The following is a 22372-nucleotide window of genomic DNA, read 5'->3' as shown; positions in this document are numbered from 1 at the left end:
TCGAATCCATCATTCAGTAACACGATTGCCCTCAAAAAGTGCTCGTAAAAATAATGTCTTCTACACGGCATAACAGTCCATCTGAAGACATCATATTTCAATCGGTAGGTATATAGCGAAATGAAAATTTAACTGGTATTGACCAGTAGGCTCACTTAATCTCATCAAATGCGGAAAAAGTTATGAGTGCAATTTTACACGGAAGTTAGGCCTGCTCATAAAAATAACGACACGCAACGATCGTGGCAAGCTTGTGTTCCCTTGTAGAGATATGATGGGCTTCCAAAAAAATCGTCAAATGTGCGATGGAATTTCTAAGGTTTATATTTTCTCAAACGTAAAGATTAGCTTCTACCATAAAATTTTGTGTAGACCTTTTGAATTTGATGGAACTTTTTAGTGTTTCGGATAACTTTTTAGCCTATAAGTTTTTTTACAATAAAGTGCTCCACAATAGAGATCAGTGACCTTCCGTCAATTTATTTCAGGAAAACTCACTTCAAGAATTTTATTTTGATCAGAAGCAGACTATGTTTATTATCTTATTTATTATCTTTATTATTCTTGTTTGCTGGATTCCGAGCGGGACGGTCAACAGTAGACAATATCTTCACAATAAAAATCGCTGCAGAGAAGAGGGTACAACGCAATAGAGAAACACATATAGCACTGATCGATCTTGAAAAGGCGTACGATAGCGTACCGGTCTCACGAATGTGGCAGGCAATGGAGGATCTAGGGATAGGTGCAAATCTTATTATGGCTGTTAAAAACTACTATAAACAGAACCATGCTAGAATTAAATTAGGGAATAAGCTGACTCATTCCTTTGAAACCTCAAAAGGCCTGAGACTGGGCTGTTGTCTGTCCCCAACTCTCTTCAAGATTTATTTGGACAGATCCCTAGTGAGATGGACAAAAAAATGCAGGAATATGGGAATGAAAGTGGGAGATGATAACCTGTTCACGTTATACTTTGCTGATGATCAGATCGTAGTAGCCGAAGATGAAGACGACCTTGCGTATATGGTCCGAAAACTGAGGGAAGAATATGAATTGGCGGGATTGACCCTGAAGATGTCCAAATGCGAATACCTCATAGTGGGCGACGAAGAAATCAAAAATCTGAACTTGGACAATGAAATGATTAAGGGAGTGGAAAAATGCAAGTATCTGGGGGCTATTCTGAATAAACAAGGGAACAGTAAGGACGAGATACAGGAGAGAATCAATAAAGGAAGAACCGTTACACGCACACTTAATTCTCTGCTGTGGGACAAAAATATAACTAAGAGTACCAAGAAACATATATACAGAAGTATGGTGCAAAGTGTAGCACTGTATGGGGCGGAAGTGTGGGATGTATCGCAGATAAATAGGAGAAAGATTATGGCAACCGAAATGGATTTCCTTAGAAGAAGCTGTAGACGATCAAGATTAGAAAGAGTTAGGAATGAAATTATAAGAGCAGAAATGGATATGGGTCGGTCAATAGCGGAAGAGATTGAAAGAAAGCAATTGGTTTGGTTTGGACATGTAAAGAGAATGCTAGACGACAGATGGCCCCGAAAGGTTTTAGAATGGGTACCACCAGAACGAAGGAAGAGGGGAAGACCACGGAGAAGTTGGAGGGACGATGTGGAAGAGGCGATGTCAGCCAGAGATCTGGAGGAGGATACATGTCACGACAGGAAAAGATGGAAGTTGGGACGGAGAAACGGCGACAGCTGTAAAGAATCCGTGATATATATATATATTATTCTTGTTTTATTTTCAGAAAAAAAAGAGAGTTTCATGGGATGAACTTCCTAATTCGAAATATGTGAAATTCTAGGTTTGAAAAACAGAACAAAAAAATTGAATGAAGAGAAAAGGAAAAGTCTCTAACTAATCTTTTTGTCTTCCTCCTCAGAAAGCAGTTGAGGGAACCATAAACTGTTCTGAATATCTTTGCCCTCTTTTCCTCCAAAAGGGAGTCCATCAAAGATTACCAAACGACATCCAGATTAATCCGTAAATAAACACGGACTCAAATCTTCAACTGTCCATTTGCGATGATCCTCGGCCCACTGGCGTCTGCGAACTCTCTCAGGTGACCAGTATTATATCTTTTATGTTTTCTTGGGAGATCATATGGAGAACTTTGTTATGTATTATTTCTCTGTAAGTGTCACGTATCTGATACGATATTTTGGAAGTGCCTGTGCTACATATTGTAAATTTCATGTTTCCGCTCCATGGTATCCACGTAACCTATTTGTGAGTTTGTACTATATTTGCCATGTATCATTTTGAGATCATGGAGAGATATGACACCATTAGTGTTTCAATTACCGTCGAGGGCGCTGCAAGACGTAAATAAATATTGAGGATTGTGAGAAATGCTTTGACACCGTCGTTTTGATTAGTAGATATTCATTTATCATCATTCAGTTCTTTCAGTTATACAGATATTTGTCCAGTTGAAAAGTGGATTTCTTAAAGTAAAGAGCACACATTAAACATTTAATTAGTTTATCAGTGAAATGGTGAATTATTGAAAAGGAAGTGGTATATGGATGTCGAACTGTAGGTCAATAAATAATTTTATGTGATTTTATAGAAGTTTTATGGAACATAATAGGCTAAGATTTTATTATATCCGCAGCATATAAAAATAATATATATATTATTTTTATAGGGTGAATCTTTGACTCGTATAAAAATTTCAACAGTAGATTCTTCAGCTCAAAAGAAACACTTTTTTCCTTCATCATTTTTTCCGAATAGGCTCCGTTTGAAAGATACAGGCTGTTGAAAAACCATAAAAAAATGATATTCATTCGTTATATCTCAAAACGAATGAAATGAATTTCGGAATATAGTTTTTCATTTATTTGTTTGATATTTTTCGGACACAAGAATCACCCACGTCTACGAGTTTCCTCATTATGACCATTAAGTACCATAAAAATACCAAAAATTCGAAGAAATCAACTCTTGAAATTAAGTTGGTCACTATATCTAATGAATATTTGAACATTTTGTAAAATAAGAGTATTTCTCATATTTTCTCGTATAATGCGCCATTTTCTAGTGATTTGATGTTCAAAAATCAGAAAGTATCCGTGAAATTTGAAAAATTGGTTAATTTGGCTGAATAAAACTCTGTTTAAAATTTCTATAGATTTGTTCTGGATTTTTTGTAGAAATAAATCAATTAGGTAATCATATTTTAGTCATTTTCTTCAGAAATATATGGATATAGTATTCTTCTTATTGTCACAACGCACAATTTTTCTATAAACCTATGTGAAAAAAATACGGAACTGTTTGGAATGCATGAAAGTGCAAAAAACTGTTCTAATTTTTATTAGAGAACAGTTATAAACCCAGCAGTTGGCATGATGTAATATATTCTTTCTAGTGCTATTACTTTGTGCAATAATTTTTTGACATCAATTTTTTGTTCTGAAATTCATGAAAACTGTATAGTCCAGAGTCCATTGGTTCACATACCTCATTCTTCGAAAACCAATCGATTAAAAATTGGCAACGGAATATCCTTTCTGGATGCAATTTGATTTTCCACAGAATTTTATCCATTCGAAAAATTTTGACCATGAAGTATGCTGTATGGAAAAAACTGGATAGAAATACTTTCAACGGAACAAGTACGTTAGAGATATCAGCTCAAATTTAAGAACATCCCAAAAATCCTGCTTGATTCTGAAGTCTCAATAAACTCCAATTATTTTCGGTAGCAGTGAAAAAGATATTAAAAGTTTTTCAGTTATTTAAGACACAATACGTCAGTAGGTTTTATCTCGAGTCCCAATTTCCAATTTACGAACCCCCGCATCCGCTCATTCCTTTGTATTCATTAGATAATGCTAAATTGGTTTTTCATTCGTTTTTCACGAATTAATTTGTTGACGAGGGTTTTCGGCAGACACGATTCAATCAAATCCGAACTTTCATTTTTCAATTGGGAGTGAATTTTCTCTCTAATGGAAAATAATGATGTTCAGTTTCTTGTTGCTGGCTCTTGGGGTCGCGATCAAATTTCGTGTAATTTGGCATTGGAACGGAGATAAAGACGAATGACGAATGGTATTTCTCCTAATTTCTTCAAGTTTCATGATTATGTAGTTCTTCAGATATTTTTTTCTTTCGATAATGCCACGCAATCGATGCAGTTGATTTGATTTATAATTCTGGTTTGTCGAAAAAGTATATTTGGCGGAAATTTTATTTTCTTTAATTGTTCATTCAACCTGAAACATTGCAATTTTATAATTTCAAAGTTTCGAAAAAATCCATTGAATTTTGTGAGCAGCGATACATATTTACAAGATGCTTTCAAATTTAATTTTAGACTTTAGACTTATTCAAGGAAAGAAAAGTACCTGGGATTGAATTCTATGAAAATATATAAAAATGGTTGAACTTCTTCAATTCGAATTTTTATGCTTTTATTCATCTGACGTCAATGAAAAATAGTTTACGACTAATTGATATTTTTGAAGTGTTTTCTGAAAGCACACCTTCTTCGTCCAAATCATAGTCAGCAATCTCGTCAGCAACAAAAGCCTTATCATTTCATGCAAAAAAACTTAGGGTTGCCATTTATATGAACTCAACTACCCCCTACTACTTGTAGGGAGTTCATACAAAACTTTTCAATTAATTATAAATGGCATTTTTGCAACTTGAAAAAATCTAACTTCTTCCAGCATTTTGACACAAAATAGTAAATACAGAAGGTATAGATTCTTTCTTTAGATTTTACTCACTGCATAATACTGACTGTTTAGTTATTCCGACATTTTGAACCGGTAAATTATAGAAACTATACAGCATATATACAGCACAATTATTAAAATAATGCCATCTTAAATGAATATCCCTGTAGGTACAGGTGAATCAAAGCTATTGCGATATGAGCTAGGGAGGTTATTTGGAGAGAATATGGCGTTGATTCAAAATATGTGATGATGAATGACTGCAGGAGTTATAGTATACCCTCGAGTATACCAAAGACTTTCAGAATGATGGGTTCGTCACTGAAGGGAAAGACAAGAAGAACAAAAATACCTATACTGACGAGATGAACGTCCGAGCCGAATCGAACGAAGAAAAAGCTTAAATGTAATAAGACTCCATGGAGGAACAGTTTAAACTCAACTAGAAGAGCAGCTACGTGGTATTCAACAAATATGTCGAACAAATTGGAAGTCATCCAGCTACAGAAGAGAGTGAAACACAAGAAAGTATGGAGGAAATCACGGGAGAAGAAATAGACGAGATTTTGAAACAGCTCGAAGCACCTGAAAAAAGTCAAATCCTAAATAAAGCGCTGCAGAATATGCCACTGGAAGATATATATGAAATCTGTTTGGTTTTCGTTCATGATTATAATTTAATATAACTGGACAACAGCTTTATTTTCTCAAATAATATTAGAAACTGCAAAGGCAATCTCAAGTAAAGGCTATTTTCCATAAAATTGAACAAACGGCAGACACGATATTAATATGGAAAAAAGGGAAAAATAAGAAAGATCCGTCAGGAACTTTATTCGTACTCATAGAAGCAAATCACATTCTACCGGAGCACCAATTTGGATTTCGCTATGATTATTCTAGGATAGAACATTCAAGAGTAGAATCAAAAAATCTGAACTTATCCACGAGAATAGGAGACATATTCCTAGATATAGATAAAAATTGCATCAAGGACTAATATTCAAATTGAAGATGCTAAAATTCCCACCAAATATGATAAAATTCGTACCTAGAGAACAGAACAAGTTTCAAGTTAACATAGATGGCACTTTAACAAGGAATATTGAAGCAGGAGTTCCACAAGGATTGGTACTAGGACCACTACTCCTCCATATTCACATGTCAGATTATGATATAATGAAGACAAATTTAGGAGGAAACTTCCTGAACCTGAATGGAGTACTACAAAGAGCACTATAAGGAACTCTAAGCCTAGTTGCACACACACCGATTTTGGACGGCCCGGAATAAAATCGGCCGATATTTTATCGGTAGCAGTTGCTAACACACTACCCGGATTTTTACCGTCCAAACGATCAGCCATCTAAAGTCGACTGAAATGGTCGGTAAAAAACATTGAACTCAAGAAAGAACTCCTTCTTGAGTTCAATGGTAAACAATCGGTGCTTGTACAAACGTGTACTTAATCACGTACGCCACTACATCCCGATATTGCAGGTATTGGACGGTTTCTCACCGGCATTTTACCGTCACCGATCAGTGGTCGGCGTATGTGCAAGGTCCCGTTCCCACACGTGGTTCACTATTGGAATTTGGACGACCGATATAAAATCGGCCGTTCAAAATCGGTGAGTGTGCAACTAGGCTAACGATTTGTCAAAATTAGCTATGCGTTCGCTGTCGTGGGGCACACAAGCTTTTCCCTCCATTGATTCGCGTGCTGTTTTGGTCGAGTATTGTGTTTTGACTATAGCTTTTTCAGAAATGCCTCTTTATAGTGATAATAAAAAGCTTTGTGTGCCCCACGGTAACGAACAATCAGCGGATTTTGACAAATTGTTAGAGTACCCTATACCTTTTCAAGTTCAAATTGACGCTAATAAGAATCAAAATGACATTGGTCAAAATAAAAATGTCAACATAATGTTCAAACTGGCATTAATCAGAAGCAAATTGGCAAAAATAAAGTTCAATTTATCATTTATCAATTTCAAATTGAAAATAAATACCTTTTCAGCTCTTTTTTTCTGGTTACAACACTTCGAAAGTATTACTATTTGTATTCGAAGTCTATCAAATCTTTGCCTAGTTTGAGAAATAAAATAAATAATATCCAAACAACAGTGAACAGTAAGAAACGTTGATTCTGAAACACAATGAGGGTATGAAATCGTCACTTTTTATGATAAATCATTGAAAAATGCATGATTATAGTTATCCTCCGTCTACCGAATGGTTGAATCCAGAATTTGAGGAGATTAGAGAATATCGTTCATAAGAAGGCAACAAAATTCATTCCTCATATCCAAAGACTCATCTCATTTGCATTGGATATGGAAGATGACATTTTTCTAGAAAATTCTTTATTCTCGAATGGTTTCAATAAGTTATTACGTTATTTAGTGTGTATATCATTCAATAAAAAATTTTTCATTAAATACATATTATTCCACTGAATTCAAATTCAGAATTGCCAATTTGATTTTGTTTATTGTCAATTTGCAATTGACTAACGCCCGATTGAAATTGATTTTGCCAATTTGCTTCTGATTAATGCCAGTTTGAAATTGATGTTACCAATTTGATTTTGATTGTTGTCATTTTGATTCTGATTAGCGCCAATTTAAACTTGAGAAGGTATAGATATTACACAAGTAATAATCAAATCAGAGAGGAAATAAAAATTAAAACAATTGAAGAAAAGTAGAATAACAAAAAATTTAAAGCACCCCACAACAAACAAATAGACAAGATATTGAAAATACCGGCCCGAAAAACTGACATAACGAAATACCTCATGCAATGTGTACATGAAAGCTAGGAAGAATTAGAGCTTCTCCAGTAAAAAACAGGAAACATGAGACGAGAGTCGTATGGCAAAAACTTCCGGTCCTAATACAAATACCAATGATCTCAGATGAAACATTTTCACTTATTCATTTCCGAACCACGCAACTCTCAGAATCAACTGAAATCAGAATGGAAAACGAATGAGAACAACTAAATCGGTATAAAAACAAAATTAGGGAGTGTTGTTCGTTATCAAAACAATCATATATTAGGCTTTTAGAGAGGTTACCTATCTAAGGTCAACGGATTACACCTCGTTGTTTCATTCTGTCAACATTTGAGTTAAGTATTCCCAAAACGTTAGATCAGTCGCATGAAGAATTTTCTTCAAAGAGTGTCCCAAAAAAATGTTTTCCATTTTCTTGATAATTTTGTTCATTTTAGTACTATTCAGATGGTTTACAGGAAAGAGATCTGATAATGTGAGTTGCCTTATTGGTAAGACCGCTATAGTTACCGGAGGAAATGAAGGTAAGGCTTGCACATTGTTTAGTCTATCAATAATGATATGTGGACTAAAAATAAATTTTATTGAATAACTTTGACAGATTTTGCATGAGGCGTTTTCGGTAAGGAACATGATTATCACAATTTGTGCAACGGTTTTCCATTAAAGAATCGTATCAAGATATTTTTACGTGCTCATTTTTGTGGACGAGTAGGGGGACTCCGGGAGACTTTCTTGGGCAGGAGACTTGAACCACCTCAAATATTTCAATTCAAATTTCGCGCTACCGGTATCTCAAATACCTTGCGACATACTGGTAACAAGGCACAATTAGTGGCGGCTCCATTTTGGCCACCATCAGAACCGTTCGGGAATGAGAGGGTTGAACGAGATTTTGTTGTTAGGAAGTAAGAAATTTAATAATTATTGTTTGTTACACTGTCTGAAAAGTTTAATAGGTGCGTGGTGTTATTTAGTTTCATTGCTTTCATTGATGAATATTGTCTTACAAACGATGAGCCATTTTAATAATAGTTGTAAAAGTTTCAAGAAAACATCTGTTGAATAAGCTGAAAAGGAGTGCGGGAGACTTGACCCATGCTCTGGTCGGAAAACATAATCAGTGGTCCAAGTTTCCTGCACTTAACTCAGATAATAGTTTGCCTCAAAAAAAAGAAAATTGATTAATAGAAATGAATATAAAAATAAACATAGGTTCAAACAAATAAAAAACATCTCGAAAATAAGTGAGAGTGACTGTGAAATATAAAATATGTATTTCATACGCTGGTACATCTGATGATGAAAACCTTGACATAGAATATCGTTGGTCATTGAAAATTGTTTTTTTTCAATGTTTTTCCTGATAAACAAACTTATGGTCAAGTCTCTCTCGCCCCCTGTTAAACTCTTCCAAGGGCCAATTTTCCATTTCTAAAAAAGGATTGCTCAATTGCTGTACTCAAAATGTTGATCTCACCATCACTCTACTATTATATATCGTTACCCATTTGGGTATGATATCTTCACGCAAAAAAATGAGTTGCTACCATTTACAGATACAACTTAAGTGGTTTCAGAGTGAAAAGGGGTTCAACTCCCCCTGACTCTCCTGTTACAGTGAATTCAGTTAGACTTTTTCTTCCTTTACATCTACCGGATAAAACTAGTGGATTCAGATCGATTGTTTTTAATCTAAATGCTTCAAAATTTTCGGTATTATTTAACGCACGGAAAAATGATGATAATAAATGCTGACATAATTACGAGAAGTAGAATTATTATATCTTATGAATTATATTATTATTATATGACTTCAGCCATGCGGTTTTCATACTCCACTTCAGAGGAGCATTCTTGTCTTCTCGCCGTCCCTAGCAGTACCGCTTTCTTCATGACTTTGTAGATATATCCGTCAAACTGAAGTTTGCTCAAATTATCTGTTAGTTTTTTTGGTATCAAGCCTGTAGATAAAATGACAATAGGGATGGTCTTGATATCTTTCAACTTTCATTTTCTTTTGATTTGTTCTTCCAGATCTGTCTGTATTTCGAAATCTTTTCGATGAGTTATGTTATTTGAAATCGCTACGTCGATGAATAGTGCTCTATTCTCTTCTTTTTCAGTAATATGAGCTCAGGTCTATTGTGTGTTTCTTTTCGGTCTGTGAGAATGCCATCCCAGTAGAGTTTGTGATGATCATTTTCCAATACAGAATCTGGATGGTAACTGTAATGAGAAACCTTTTTTGAGCTCAAAAAATGGTATGCTATTGACAATTCTTGATGTGAAATCTTGGCAACAGCATCATGTCTATTCTTGTACTCTGTGTCTGCTAACTTCTGGCATCCTCCGGTAATGTGCTAGATGATTCCATGTGTCGCACAGCCATAACGACAGCTATCTTTCGCCACTGAGGTATCCTTTTCGATATATTTCATATAATTCTTTGTTGAAATCACTTGATTTTGGATGGCACTGATAAAGCCCTCTGTCTCGTGAAACAACTTGCCAGAAGTCAACAAGTAGTTCGACGAAGATATGTAAAAAAGTGTGCATTACAATTGATAATTTGATTCTGTTTCAGGAATTGGTTTCGCAATCGTACTTCTTCTAGCATCAAGAGGATGCAAAGTCATCATTGCAGATAAAGCTTCTGCGGAAACATCAGTAGAGAAAGCAAAAAAATTAACGAAAAATAATGAAATATACTCAAGACATCTAGATTTATCTTCTTTCGCTTCGATAAGAAGCTTTGCCGAAGATATAAAAATGTCTGAAACCAAAATAGATATTCTAATAAACAACGCTGGAGTTAATGCCATAAAAAGATTCATAACAGAAGATGGATTAGGCTCAACGATGCAAATAAATTATTTTGGTGCTTTTCTATTGACTCATCTTTTATTAGGTAAGTTTTGTGAAGATCAAAGTTGACAATGTTTGGAATAGAATCATTGGAGAAGATTTTGTATTATTCAACAATCTGTGATTACCTTATCTCGTAATCATCTTTGAGGGTTACCTACTATAAGTTAACCGAAATTATTAGAATAGATACGCAATAGATGTGAAGAAGATAAATTTTCGAGATTACGTATTATCTGTATATTTCCTCTGCCAATTTTTCCTCTTTGGTCATCCATTACTTTGCTCTTGTGTCTCCCTTCAATGTGACGCTTATGTATTGTTAGACAGGTGAATTCGATCTGTTGTTTTATTACGTTAATGCTAATTGCACTCTCGCGGTTGTGACAACTTCATTTGATGATCAATATTAAATTTTTATGATGGGACTTTTTTTATTGTTGTCACCTGATGGAGTTTTCTGATCACTCGAAAATTGAATTTTATTTATGCACCGTAATTGAGAATTCCTGCTTTCATCATTATATTCAGATCTGACAATAATTTGGATTTCATTTTTGTTCCTCATTGGTATGTACTAAATTCACAAACACTGAATGGGAAAGGCAGGCAGGAAACATGAGCTGATTTAGGGGGAAAAATGCTATAATTTTCCATACTGCTGTTTATCCCTAGCCGCGATCGAAAGTCGAATCATCGGACCATACCAAGGTAACACTCTCGAACCAGGGGCCAAATCGGAGAAACCAAAAAGAGCTCAGGGATATTGAAATTTTTGTCGTCTACCATTCACCATCAAGAAAAATTCCGCTCCCGCCTCAAGAAGATATAAAAAAGAGCCGCAATACAGTTCAGAGCCGGTTGAAAGGGTGATGACGTATTGGGTGGCCAGGTCAAGCTAAATTTCATGATAGCTAAGCTCATGAGTGCTAGAGTGACATAGCGTGTGGCAATACCTGAGTGACCCCGAGTTCTTTCGATCTCTTGGTCTGCTAGTTTTACAACCTTTTTGTCTTTCGTTGCATTCTTCCTGTTACTGTTGTTGTAAAAGTTGTACTGGGTGTTTTTGAAGCTCATGATACCGTATCACAACTGAATAATTCTTCACACTCCTTCACCGAAATTCATATGAAATTCACAATATCAGGGCTGAATGGCAGTTCATAAGAGTGAAATGTTGAATCGCATTATAGATATTTATTTCAATTGCAGATGCATTATTTCTCACATTAACACAGTTTGATTGAAATGAAAAGTTATGCATCATAACAATATGTGGTTTTGCGTAATATAATTATCTACTGATCAATATACAGCGTGTCCCAGTATAAGTAGTCAATATTTCACTGTCGTATTATACGATGGAAATATTCGGAGAGGTCCAAATAATTTTGTTTGATGAATTTTTCTCGATCGATTTCATTTAATTATTTATTGTCGTAGCAAAAATCTTAAAATTTGCTGCGACTTGTGCTACTGATGATGAATTCAAACTACTCACGGTAAGATATTATTGAAAACCTCGAAATTATCATAGTATGTTCACAGTTGTTGTTTGATGTTAACGTTGACGTTAACTGCAGGAGTTCAGGGGAAAATAAATGAAATCCATCTTGAGGGTCGTATCTTTGAAAAGCTGTAGCTCTGTCGAAACATATTTTTCGGAAAAATTTGACACTTATTGAACGCTTATTCTGGGACAACCTGTATATCATCTGAAGAATGCGCGAGAATAGTTTTCTTCCACTACCGTGCACTTTTACTCACTTTCCGCCCTCAATTCAGTTTCAATAGAATCACTTTTCTGCGCTAGTGCGGGTAATTGAGTTTTAATCATTTCGTCCTTATATTGAAAGGCCAATTTTTTCTGCAGATACTCTGAAGGCTGCAGAACAAGCCAGAATTATATTCGCCGGATCCATTTTCGCATTCTTCAATAATCTGTCTGTGGACAATTTAGAAGGAACAGACATGAGTTCTCAGTTTGTATTCAAAGCATATTGCAATTCCAAATATTGCAATATATTCGCAGCTCAAGAATTTGGAGAAAGACTGAAAAATACCAATATCACAGTTTACGCAGCGGATCCAGGAGTAATAAAGACGAGAATCTTCGAATACAAGACTAAATATACCATTCAGCGCTTTTTGAAGACACTTTTGCTCTGGATTTTTGGGAGTGTAAGTTTATTTTATATATAAATTACTATTAATAGTTCGTACTGTTTTGTCTGAAAATAATTATAAATCTTATTCATAGAGAGACAAATTGTGCTACTTTTTGCGGGGAATTGTAGCTATGTACCATGAGTCTTCGACTTATAAATATCTATATTCAAACAGGATATTCTTGAGGTCAATAGAAACACTCGTTTCCTTTAATATTTTTCCAATTCGGCGTAGATAAAATGAAATACTTAGTCTTCAAAATGAGCTATGCAACTCCTGGCAACCTGACAGAGTTTTTCCAAGAATCGAATTAACCCTATTATATAACTTCTTTTAAATGAGCTACTATATATTAGAGAAACAAGTATAAACTCATTTTTGCATTTCATTATTCCATTTGGTCAACGAAATAGTATTTATAATACAATAAATGAGCTGCTGCAATTTCGATGGCGATATATATTGAATATTCTTCTCTTTTGATTTGTATTAAATTTTCGATAATAATAACGATTTCAGCTTGCAACCACCCATATTAGTTCTTTATTAATTTTTATTATGTACCTAATCGTTTATAATCGTTGATTATTTCATTTTGTACAAATTTTACCAGATTCACACATAACCCATTTAACCTTTAGTTTCACATTATCTTTGAACGTTCAAAGGTTCTTCTTTTTTGTCAGGTTAACGAACATAGAACATTATATTGACAACAAAATTTCCTTCAGAATAATAAGCTGCATCTATGACCCTTGGCCCTATTCTTCTGTAATGTGTTATATTTTAAGGTTTATTCTTTAGATCTTTTAAAGAGTTGCCTTCAACCAAACTACCCAATTTTTCGAATTTCACAGATATCTTTTGGTTTTGACTATCAAATTACTATAAAACGGCTAATTAGGCACTCGAAAAAATATGAGGAATAGGCTCCTTTTTAAAACGGTCATATATTTTAAGTTAGTGTTCAACTTACTTTTAACAGTTAAGTTATTTGAGTTTCTGGTATTTTTATGATAGGTGAGTAATGGGCATAATGAAGAAACTAGATAATTTGGGTGGAATTTTGTGTTCGAAAAAGATTCATCACATCAATGAAAAACTATATTTCGATAATTTTTTTATTCGATAAAATGGTTTGTCATGGTATAACTGAAAATTACATTTTTTAAGGACTTTCAACAGCCTGTATCTTTTTCACCGAGCTGAATTACAAAAAATGGTATAGAAAAAAAGTGTTTCTTTTGACTTCAGGAATCTTCTGTTGAAATTGAAAAGATAGGTCCACCTTGTTTGTATATGTTACGGCTAAAGATAGGTGTAAGCGTAAACTTAAGATTAGCCGGCTAAACTTAGGTTTATATTCGAGGACCAGCTAAAGTTCGATAAAATATTCATCTGCGTCAAGGAATTTCATCTTTTGCCGGCTAATGTGCACATTACCCAAAACGAAACGGCTAAAAATGTATTCGATAGACACGCGGAGGGGTGATGTCTTTTGAATGGTCGGATGGGAGAAGACGAAAACACGCGGCCACGTTTTTATTTCAAGTTTTAGAATTGAAATATGCAAAATAGCATCGAATGCTATTTTATTGAGGTTTTGTTACATAGCGCCCATGGTTTTTCAATTTAACATTTAATGAGTTATTTTCATCTGATTAGGAGATTAATGCTCTTCAAATCGAGCCCAAGTTTTTTAAAATCATTTCACATACAGAAGTTAGATATACAGTTTTCCACAGGACAATAGGAACGTGGGTAGTAAATTGTTGGATGAAAACCCAGAATATGACATCACCAAGAAATGAAATATAAGATATTTGACATAAAGAATTATTTTCTGTGAACAAAAGTATATTTTCCATACCATTCAATAATTAGGTTTATGAAAAAATTTGCTACAAAATGGAAACGATAGTTTCTAATTTCTCTCCAACCAATACTTTTGCAAAAAAGAACCATGAATATGAACTTTTTCTAGATGATCTTGTTGAAAATTTCTTCCCAAGTCATTGAACATACGGCTTTCAAAATACGGCCTGTCGCCACCCTTGATGAATCCTGGTGGACTCAAGTGCAGTCAGCGTAAAGCTTATCAGCCAAATAGTCCGGTTAGCTAAAAACAAGATTGGGTATTGCTACTTATATTCACCCAGAATTTGATGGTATTTTGATGAAGAAGTTCGCGGCATCATTCTTGTCTTCATTATCTCCTATTGCTCATTCAATTCCCTTGCAAATTATGAATAATAGCAACATTAACTCTACAGTTTTCCCTCACACTCAAAAGAGCTTGTTCGTCTCGAATTTTTTCATGAGGCCTTTAGATTTTTAGATTCGCTAATAAAATAACTTTGAGACACAGTAGAAACAAATATATGTTATTTCTCAACTGCTTAACAGAATGCTTTTCTGCTATTAAAAATATGTAAAATTCATACAATGCACTGCCTCAATAGTTTGATTATATTACTAATTCTTCACATTTTTTTAATTGCCGAAAATTTGCGCCCCTCAAGCCTTGCCAGTACTCTTCTTCATTTCTAGTAGCGTCTACATTTTTAGCCGATGGGATGTGGTTACACCTATCTTTAGCCGTAACATATAGATAGAGTGATGTGGATTTCACGCGCGACACCGAAGATGTCATAAGAGAATTGCTCTAGCCGCAATATAATACAGGTTCTTCATGAATAATGTGGCAGTGGGCGTCAATTGTGAAATTCCATGATTATAGATGAAACGAAAATTATTTACGTGGAATAAAGTGGCGTACTCAATATGAATTTCACAGTATTTGAAATACGGACATCCTTTGTATTGAAACACTCATAATAGCCCAAGATATCTTCCTTTCATTTCGTGCCTAGTTCACTAAAAATAAAAAATATAACTTAGTTTTGTCATAGCCGTCTAATGAGATCCTTTAGAAGGCTGTGGTTTTGTTAAGACCGTCGCGAATCAAGAGGTGTGGAGAGAATGCAATAGAACGTGAATGCCCGAAGACGTTATGCCTAATCCAAATGTAGGCACCGCAACGACGTCGGCCCTTCGAAAACATCATTACTTCAGCCATAACAACAAACAATACAGTCTTTCTAGGGTGCAGTGTCAGTGCGGTGCCTACATCTGGATCAGGCACAATATCTTGGCGTATTTTTGTTCTATTGCATTCACTCCACACTTGTTGCGCGATTGTCTTACATTCCGTCTGTTCCGATATTCCTGAACAGTACTGTCAGTATTTCAGAAACGATGCGTATTGGCCCAGTCGTTCGAGTTCTATTGTTATTCGATTGCGGGCCAGTACTACCAGCAATATCGGAACAGGCCCATTAATATAAATTCTGCTAAATGTCTGTATACTTCATTCAAATTTATTTTAGCAGTCGTTTGGCCATGAAATAATTTTCTCAAGTTTTTGTAACTAGAACGAAGTTAGGTTGGCACTCATGAAATGTCGTTAATGTCATAACGCCGTTGCCACAACTAATATCAATATTTATTACGAAAATGCCGAAAGTGATTGAAAAAAAAAACAGGGTTTCAGGAAGTGCTATTTAGAATTCAGGTCCGGTCATTCAAATAGTTATACCCTGATATTCTAAAATCTACAATACGTCAGACGGTAGCGAACATATTCAATTTAAGAGGATTCATATAATGTTTCATCTGAATCTAAACGACATATATTTCAGCTGGATATTTCCACAATCAGAAAGATTGTGAATGAAAAGGATGACAAAGAGTTTCCTTCTATTGGGAGACCCAAAAAAGTGGTGGCATTTGAGAATTTTATGTTTGAGTGAATTAATGCTAAAAGTTTACTACAGGATTTTCGATAAATGTCATCGGAGAATAAGTTGCCTAAAATGGATTTTTCTATTTTTCATTTGACTTGTCTTATACAATGTAAATGTCTTAAGGTACTAATAAATACCTATAATTATTATTATTACATCAATGTATTAAGATGAATAGCCACAAATACGCGAAAGTTGCCCTGTTACTTGTTTATTCATGTGAAATTTTTGTTCAAAGGTGAAGTTTATCTTAACTTGAAACTTCCTTCAATTCCTTTTACTTATATTGATGCAAGATGATTTTTGTTGAAGAATTTAACACTCTTGTAATTATCTGTTTATTCCTTCGGGAGATACCCATTCCCAACCTGTGCATCATATGCATTTCATCTTCGTGTTAATATTTTTGAAATCTACAAATGATAATGATAAGTCAAAAAAGATAACGAACATTAACTCTCCTCAAGCTAGTGCATATTATGATATTATACTGATCTCTTGTATTTTCCATGCAAATAACTGGATTTGGTATGCCTTCAATCAGTTTGTATAAACTTCAATTATGTTCGTCAAATATTTTCCGAAGAGATTCGACATTGTGATAAAATACGTAATAACAGAAACTTTTACGTAGAACGGGCAACATAGCGTTGATTTAAAACCCAAAAATGTTTTGACAAGCTTCATAACCCCACATTTTCGTACTATACAGAGTGAAATGTGTCAAATTTCCATGGCCAACCAACTGCTAAAATAAAAGTGAATGAAGTATAGGTACTCAGCTTTACATGAATCTCAAAGAAAACCCCAACTCGAATGGATTATGAGCGTTTGTATGACGATTTTTTCTCATTCATATTATGCTCGCACTTTTCCAGGAACCTATGGTAGGTGCACAGACAGCATTCCATCTAGCAGCTAGTGAAGAAATGAAGGGAAAAACTGGCGAAATCTATGTCCTATGCAAACCTTGGACAAAGCTTTGGAATATGAGAGATCCGGAATTTTCTAAACAAATTTGGGAGAAAAGTGAGATACTCGTGAAACTGAAACCGAATGAAAGAATATAATAATGGGAAATATTCATTTGAATATTCATATCCTTATTTTTATAAAAAGTTCAATAAAAAGCCTCAGTATAACTTTTATCAGTTATATTAAATGGGGCATATGATTCCATAAGTACCAACTGAAATCAATTAAAATTGACTTTCAAATAAAACTAAATCACACAAAAACTTTCTGAATACTATTACTGTTGAAATTTCTAGATTTTATAATACTCGCAGACAACACCAGAGACATAAAATCACAAAATGTGTTTGATATTACCCAACTCCTTAGTTTCTTTTCGAAAAAAAAATACAAAGCCTGAAAAAGGCTGTCAATTTTGAGATTACAATACTAGACTTGAACATAAAATCTGCTTACCATCTCAAAGAACTAAGACAGTTCAATAGGTAAGTACATTATTTCAAACTCTTTAACTCTTATAACTCATCAGAGCGAATTGAATCAATCAATGAGCATATTATCATGGCTATTATTCACTAGGATGGAGGACGTTTTTCCACCGAGGAGAAGTCAAGTTTGGTAAATCATCCAAGTGAATAATAGCCATGATATGAGATTAGAATACTATACTTCATGACAAAGAAGTGCAAACATTATTTCTACAATATTTCACCTGATTTTCAATAATATCTGTATTCAATTCAATATCTTTATACTTTTTACACGACAACTTTTGACATTTTAATGTTGCTTTTCAGCAATATGTTCAGAGACGCTGTCTGCGGCTCCAGTCATAGATTTTGGTTTGACCAGTATATATTGGCTCAAAAATCACAAGTCACTATTACATGCTCGATATACAATGACTGCATAATGACTCATTAATCACGGGTGATTTATGATTGTCATAATGCTCAAGGACATCGAATGCAGACAATGCAGACGATGAATGTACATTAGACTGGGATTCGACATTGACCCTGCCATCTCCATGTATGGCTAAGCTTTTCGTCCTTATCACACTTTATCTGGAAACGTGAAACTGCTCCATAAAAAAACATGTATACAATTTTATCATCTAAAACTTTCATAATAAATACATAAACGATTAGTGGTGCAGGAAAAGAGATTTTTGAAAAAAATGCATTGTTATCATTTTCAAACTGTCAGATTAAGAAAACCCCCGCCCCTGATTAATGTCAGATTAATAGGTCAATACGTGTCCAACACTATCTCAACCATAAACTAGGTATCTGTATGAAAACCTGACACTCTCGAGTATGTACAGGTAACGACTTTTTTCACATTTTCAGAGGACCGCTGTGATCTTGCGTCAAGTCCGAATTGTCAGTCTCTTGAAATAGCTTCATTTGGGACCAATTAACATATCCTCGGAGAATCTGACATCAGAGACAAGTAGCGCATATACAGTATCTTAATCTGACACGTATGTACACACGACGTTACTTTTTTACACCCTTGAAAACCTGCAGACCCTCTCCCCACTGCTGAATGTGCATACATCATGAAACCTTTCTTTCTTTCTACCATCTAATCTTTATAATCCACTAGGTCTCCATAATGCCAGAGTAAATCCTAGATAGTTGGCCCCCCAACTATGATGCACAATTTGAATGTATTGGCACTAAAAAGAAATACGCATAATGAATTGTAGGTATCTACAATAATGTTCAACATTATTTTATATGAACTAAGCGGTGGGTTGAAGCATGTAGCCGCGCGCGTTTCCTCTGTATCTGAACAGGGTTTAAACCTGTTCATAATAAAGGGACACTGTCAAGTGGATAGAGGAGGTAGGTTTGATCTAGCAATCAAAGTTTCATGGAACTAATGTGTATTTAAAAAATATTTACTATTTCAAAATCAGTTTCAATCTACAGCTTCATGAGGACATCACCCCCGGTTTCAAATAATATATTATACATCCCATTATATGTCCTGAATTTCATACTCGTAAAATGGCCTTCATCGGCAGGAGCTCTAGTTATTGTGTCGAATTCACACAGTGTCATAAGCGAGTAACGGGGTTGTAAAATCGTTTTATTAGAACAACCATGCGTTTTCAACTCGAAAAGAATTTTACGAAGCACCCTTACGGCAAGTACTCCCAGAATTAAAGTAATAAAGTGCCAGGTTTCCTGGTTCAGTTCGGGGAATAAAAGCTCGTAAATATTCAGGCCGAAATTGAATTGAATCGGTTATAGATTCAAGTAAATGTGGGGTGAATTTACGACTGATAGCGTTTGCATGGAGGCTGATTTGGATAAGTTCGAATGGGATGAGGGGAGGGTGGCTTAGCGGTGGACAAACTGACGAAGAGTTGATCTCATTTGCAGTTCTCGACCGAATTAGAATTATTTGATGGAGTATCAGCAGTGCACGATAATTTCTCTTTGAAGTGACATGCCGCAATTAGCTGTTAAACTCAATATTCATTTAGCACTGTAAAAAGATCTTGAAGCAGGTGCCTTCCTTTTCGTTAATGAGTTCTTGTCATACAGTGTTGTCCTTGATTGTTGAACAATAAATGTACCGAACCTACCGAATTATTAGTCCTATCTATTATAATTATATTGGGCTTGCTCAGATCTGCGACCAAATGGATCATTTGTTGTGCTACCATAGTCTTATTGAATCCTAGAGAGACAGTCAACCAGTCTACACAGCCTCCAATATAAAAAATACTATAAGCAAATTCATCTTATCTGAGGGACAACTTGTTCACACTGAGGTGCTGTATCATATTTTCAGTTGGACTTTTAAAACTTGAATTATTATTTGCAGAAATAATACTTGATTAAACTATGTTTCTAAAACATAACCTTAATAGTTGGGAAGCCGACGATGCTAAATCGGGATTTACTCGAGCGTCGTGGAAAAGTAGTGAATTTTGAAAATTATATGAAAAAAAGGTTCTATGATGTATGCACTTTCAGCGGTGGGGAAAGCGTCTACTGGGTCTCAAAGATGTAATTAAAAATCGTTAGGTGAACATACTCGAGCGTGTCAGATTGAGATACTGTATATGCTCTACGTGTCTCTGATAATGAATTCATGATTATCTGACAGTTTGCGTGGTGGGACTGGCCGTAGGCAAGAGTTGAAAATGGTAAAAAAAAATTTCCATCGTGTCCAATTTTTGGAGGATATGTTAATTGGACTCAAAGGAAGCTACTTTTCAAGGGACAGACAATTTGGACGTGAGGCAAGGTTACAGCGGTCCTTTGAAAATGTGAAAAAAATCGTTACTTGTACATACTCGAGCGTGTCAGATTTTCATACAGATGGTTAAGCTCGGTGTTGTAGAGGTGTTGACCCATTAATCTGGGGTTTTATGAATTTGACACTTTGAAGATGGTAAAAATGCTTTTTTTCAAATATTCCCCTGCCTGTACCTGTAGTCGTTTCTGTATTCATTATAAAAGTTGTAGATAATAAAATTCTACACAACTTTTGTCTGTAGAAATTTTATATACTCTCTACTGTTCTCGAGCTAGAGGGCGATAAGGGCGGCGAGGAGCTTAGCCACACGTGCGAAAGGAAAAGGTCAATGTACATTCATCGCTATATATCTCGAAAACGTTCAAACGCAGAAAAAATTGCTTCGGACAAAATTTGTAGAAAATGTTATGCAACTTTTATAATGAATGCGAAAAAGATTTGAAGGCCAGGGAAGGAGATAATTAAAAAAAACTGATTTGTGTGACTTTTATGGCCAATTTTTATTGTTTCGGCTTGCTAAAACTGCCAGATTATATTTTTTCCATTATTCTTAAATAATCACCTTCAAAATAAGAATAAACGCCACCGCGCTCGAGAATGTGCACGTGACGATTTTTTTTGCAACTTTGGCGGCCTCCCACACATTCTCGACACGCTCAAATTGTCAGATTGATAGAATATATACTTTTCAACATGTCATTAACCACATATACCTTAATCTGACACGCTCGAGTATGTACATTTGTACAATGATCGTTTTTTTTACTATTCTGACAGGCTGTCTTAAACAATTGCCCCTATATACTGGTCTAATTTTTGGTAGAGGTACTCTACAGGGTCCAATGTATGTCCCCTTATATTAATCTGACACGATCGAGTAAATCCCGAATTTTCCTTTTCGGTTTTCCAACTATAACCCAATTACTAAAATATGCAGTACTTAAAGAAATTAGATTAATTTGTTGTGAAGAAGTAAAATTTATTTGTCCGAAACTAGCCAGGCTACCTTCAATACATAATAGCTATTTATGCAATCAGTTGGGCAAAGCATTATTTTTCTGGTTACGAAAATAAAACGTTTCAAAACGTCAGTGAGTTTCAAAAACACACTTTATATGCCAAAATTTAAAAAAAATGCTTTTCACTGTTTGTGTTTAGCTTGAATATTCTTCAGTTGTACCCAACTATCAATTCAGAAGTGAAAATCATAAATTTAATGTTTCAATTTACTCATTCAAAGGCAGAAAATTACACTATACAGTTTTTTCAAATTTCCCTCTGAAATATTAAAAAAAGGATTAACCGAAGACTATGAAAGTAATGGAGCATTGTTAGAATTTTGCAATACTTTACTATAATCTCTAATTCAGTATGTATGAGAAGAATTTTCACGAAAACTTTCTGAATGTAGCTCTGAATCAGCTTACAAAATACCTTCTTAATATTCTGAATTGACGTTCCACCACCAGATTCCTTCAAATTTACTGCTGAAAACCTCTTACAATTTGGCATATTGCTTTCCACCAAATAGGGTGAAAACGTTTACCGCCAAGATTTCATAGGGCCATATAAGAAATCGCTCTAAGTCAACCCCGGCAGTAAAATTCCCACTTCATCCTAGTCGGCGTAGCCGTGCAATTAAAGTGCCTAAAGTAGGCCACGTAATTGTCTGGAGCGTTGGTAAACTTATTCGGAATTAATACAGTAGGCTTTTAGCGCTCAAAAGGGATGTTTAGATATCTTGCCGC

At 34.9% G+C, this 22372-nt stretch overlaps 2 protein-coding genes across 2 annotated transcripts; both read left to right on the top strand.

Annotated features, from left to right (window-relative positions):
• Window positions 1-714: 714 nt before the first annotated feature.
• Window positions 715-1803, top strand: LOC123315980. The gene has a single exon (XM_044901891.1). The coding sequence runs from the start codon at window positions 715-717 to the stop codon at window positions 1801-1803; it is 1089 nt and encodes a 362-aa protein (XP_044757826.1).
• Window positions 1804-7799: 5996 nt separating this feature from the next.
• Window positions 7800-17449, top strand: LOC123315199 (retinol dehydrogenase 14-like). Its single transcript, XM_044900795.1, has 4 exons — window positions 7800-8048; window positions 10112-10435; window positions 12266-12573; window positions 17246-17449. The coding sequence occupies exons 1-4, from the start codon at window positions 7925-7927 to the stop codon at window positions 17435-17437; spliced, it is 948 nt and encodes a 315-aa protein (XP_044756730.1). The 5' UTR covers window positions 7800-7924; the 3' UTR covers window positions 17438-17449.
• The last annotated feature ends 4923 nt before the right edge of the window (window positions 17450-22372 follow it).

The sequence above is a fragment of the Coccinella septempunctata genome, chromosome 6 (assembly GCF_907165205.1).
Source record: "Coccinella septempunctata chromosome 6, icCocSept1.1, whole genome shotgun sequence".
Taxonomy (NCBI): Eukaryota; Metazoa; Arthropoda; class Insecta; order Coleoptera; family Coccinellidae; genus Coccinella; species Coccinella septempunctata.
The sequence above is the reverse complement of the archived record's forward strand: the minus strand, read 5'-3'. Positions and strand labels throughout refer to the sequence as shown.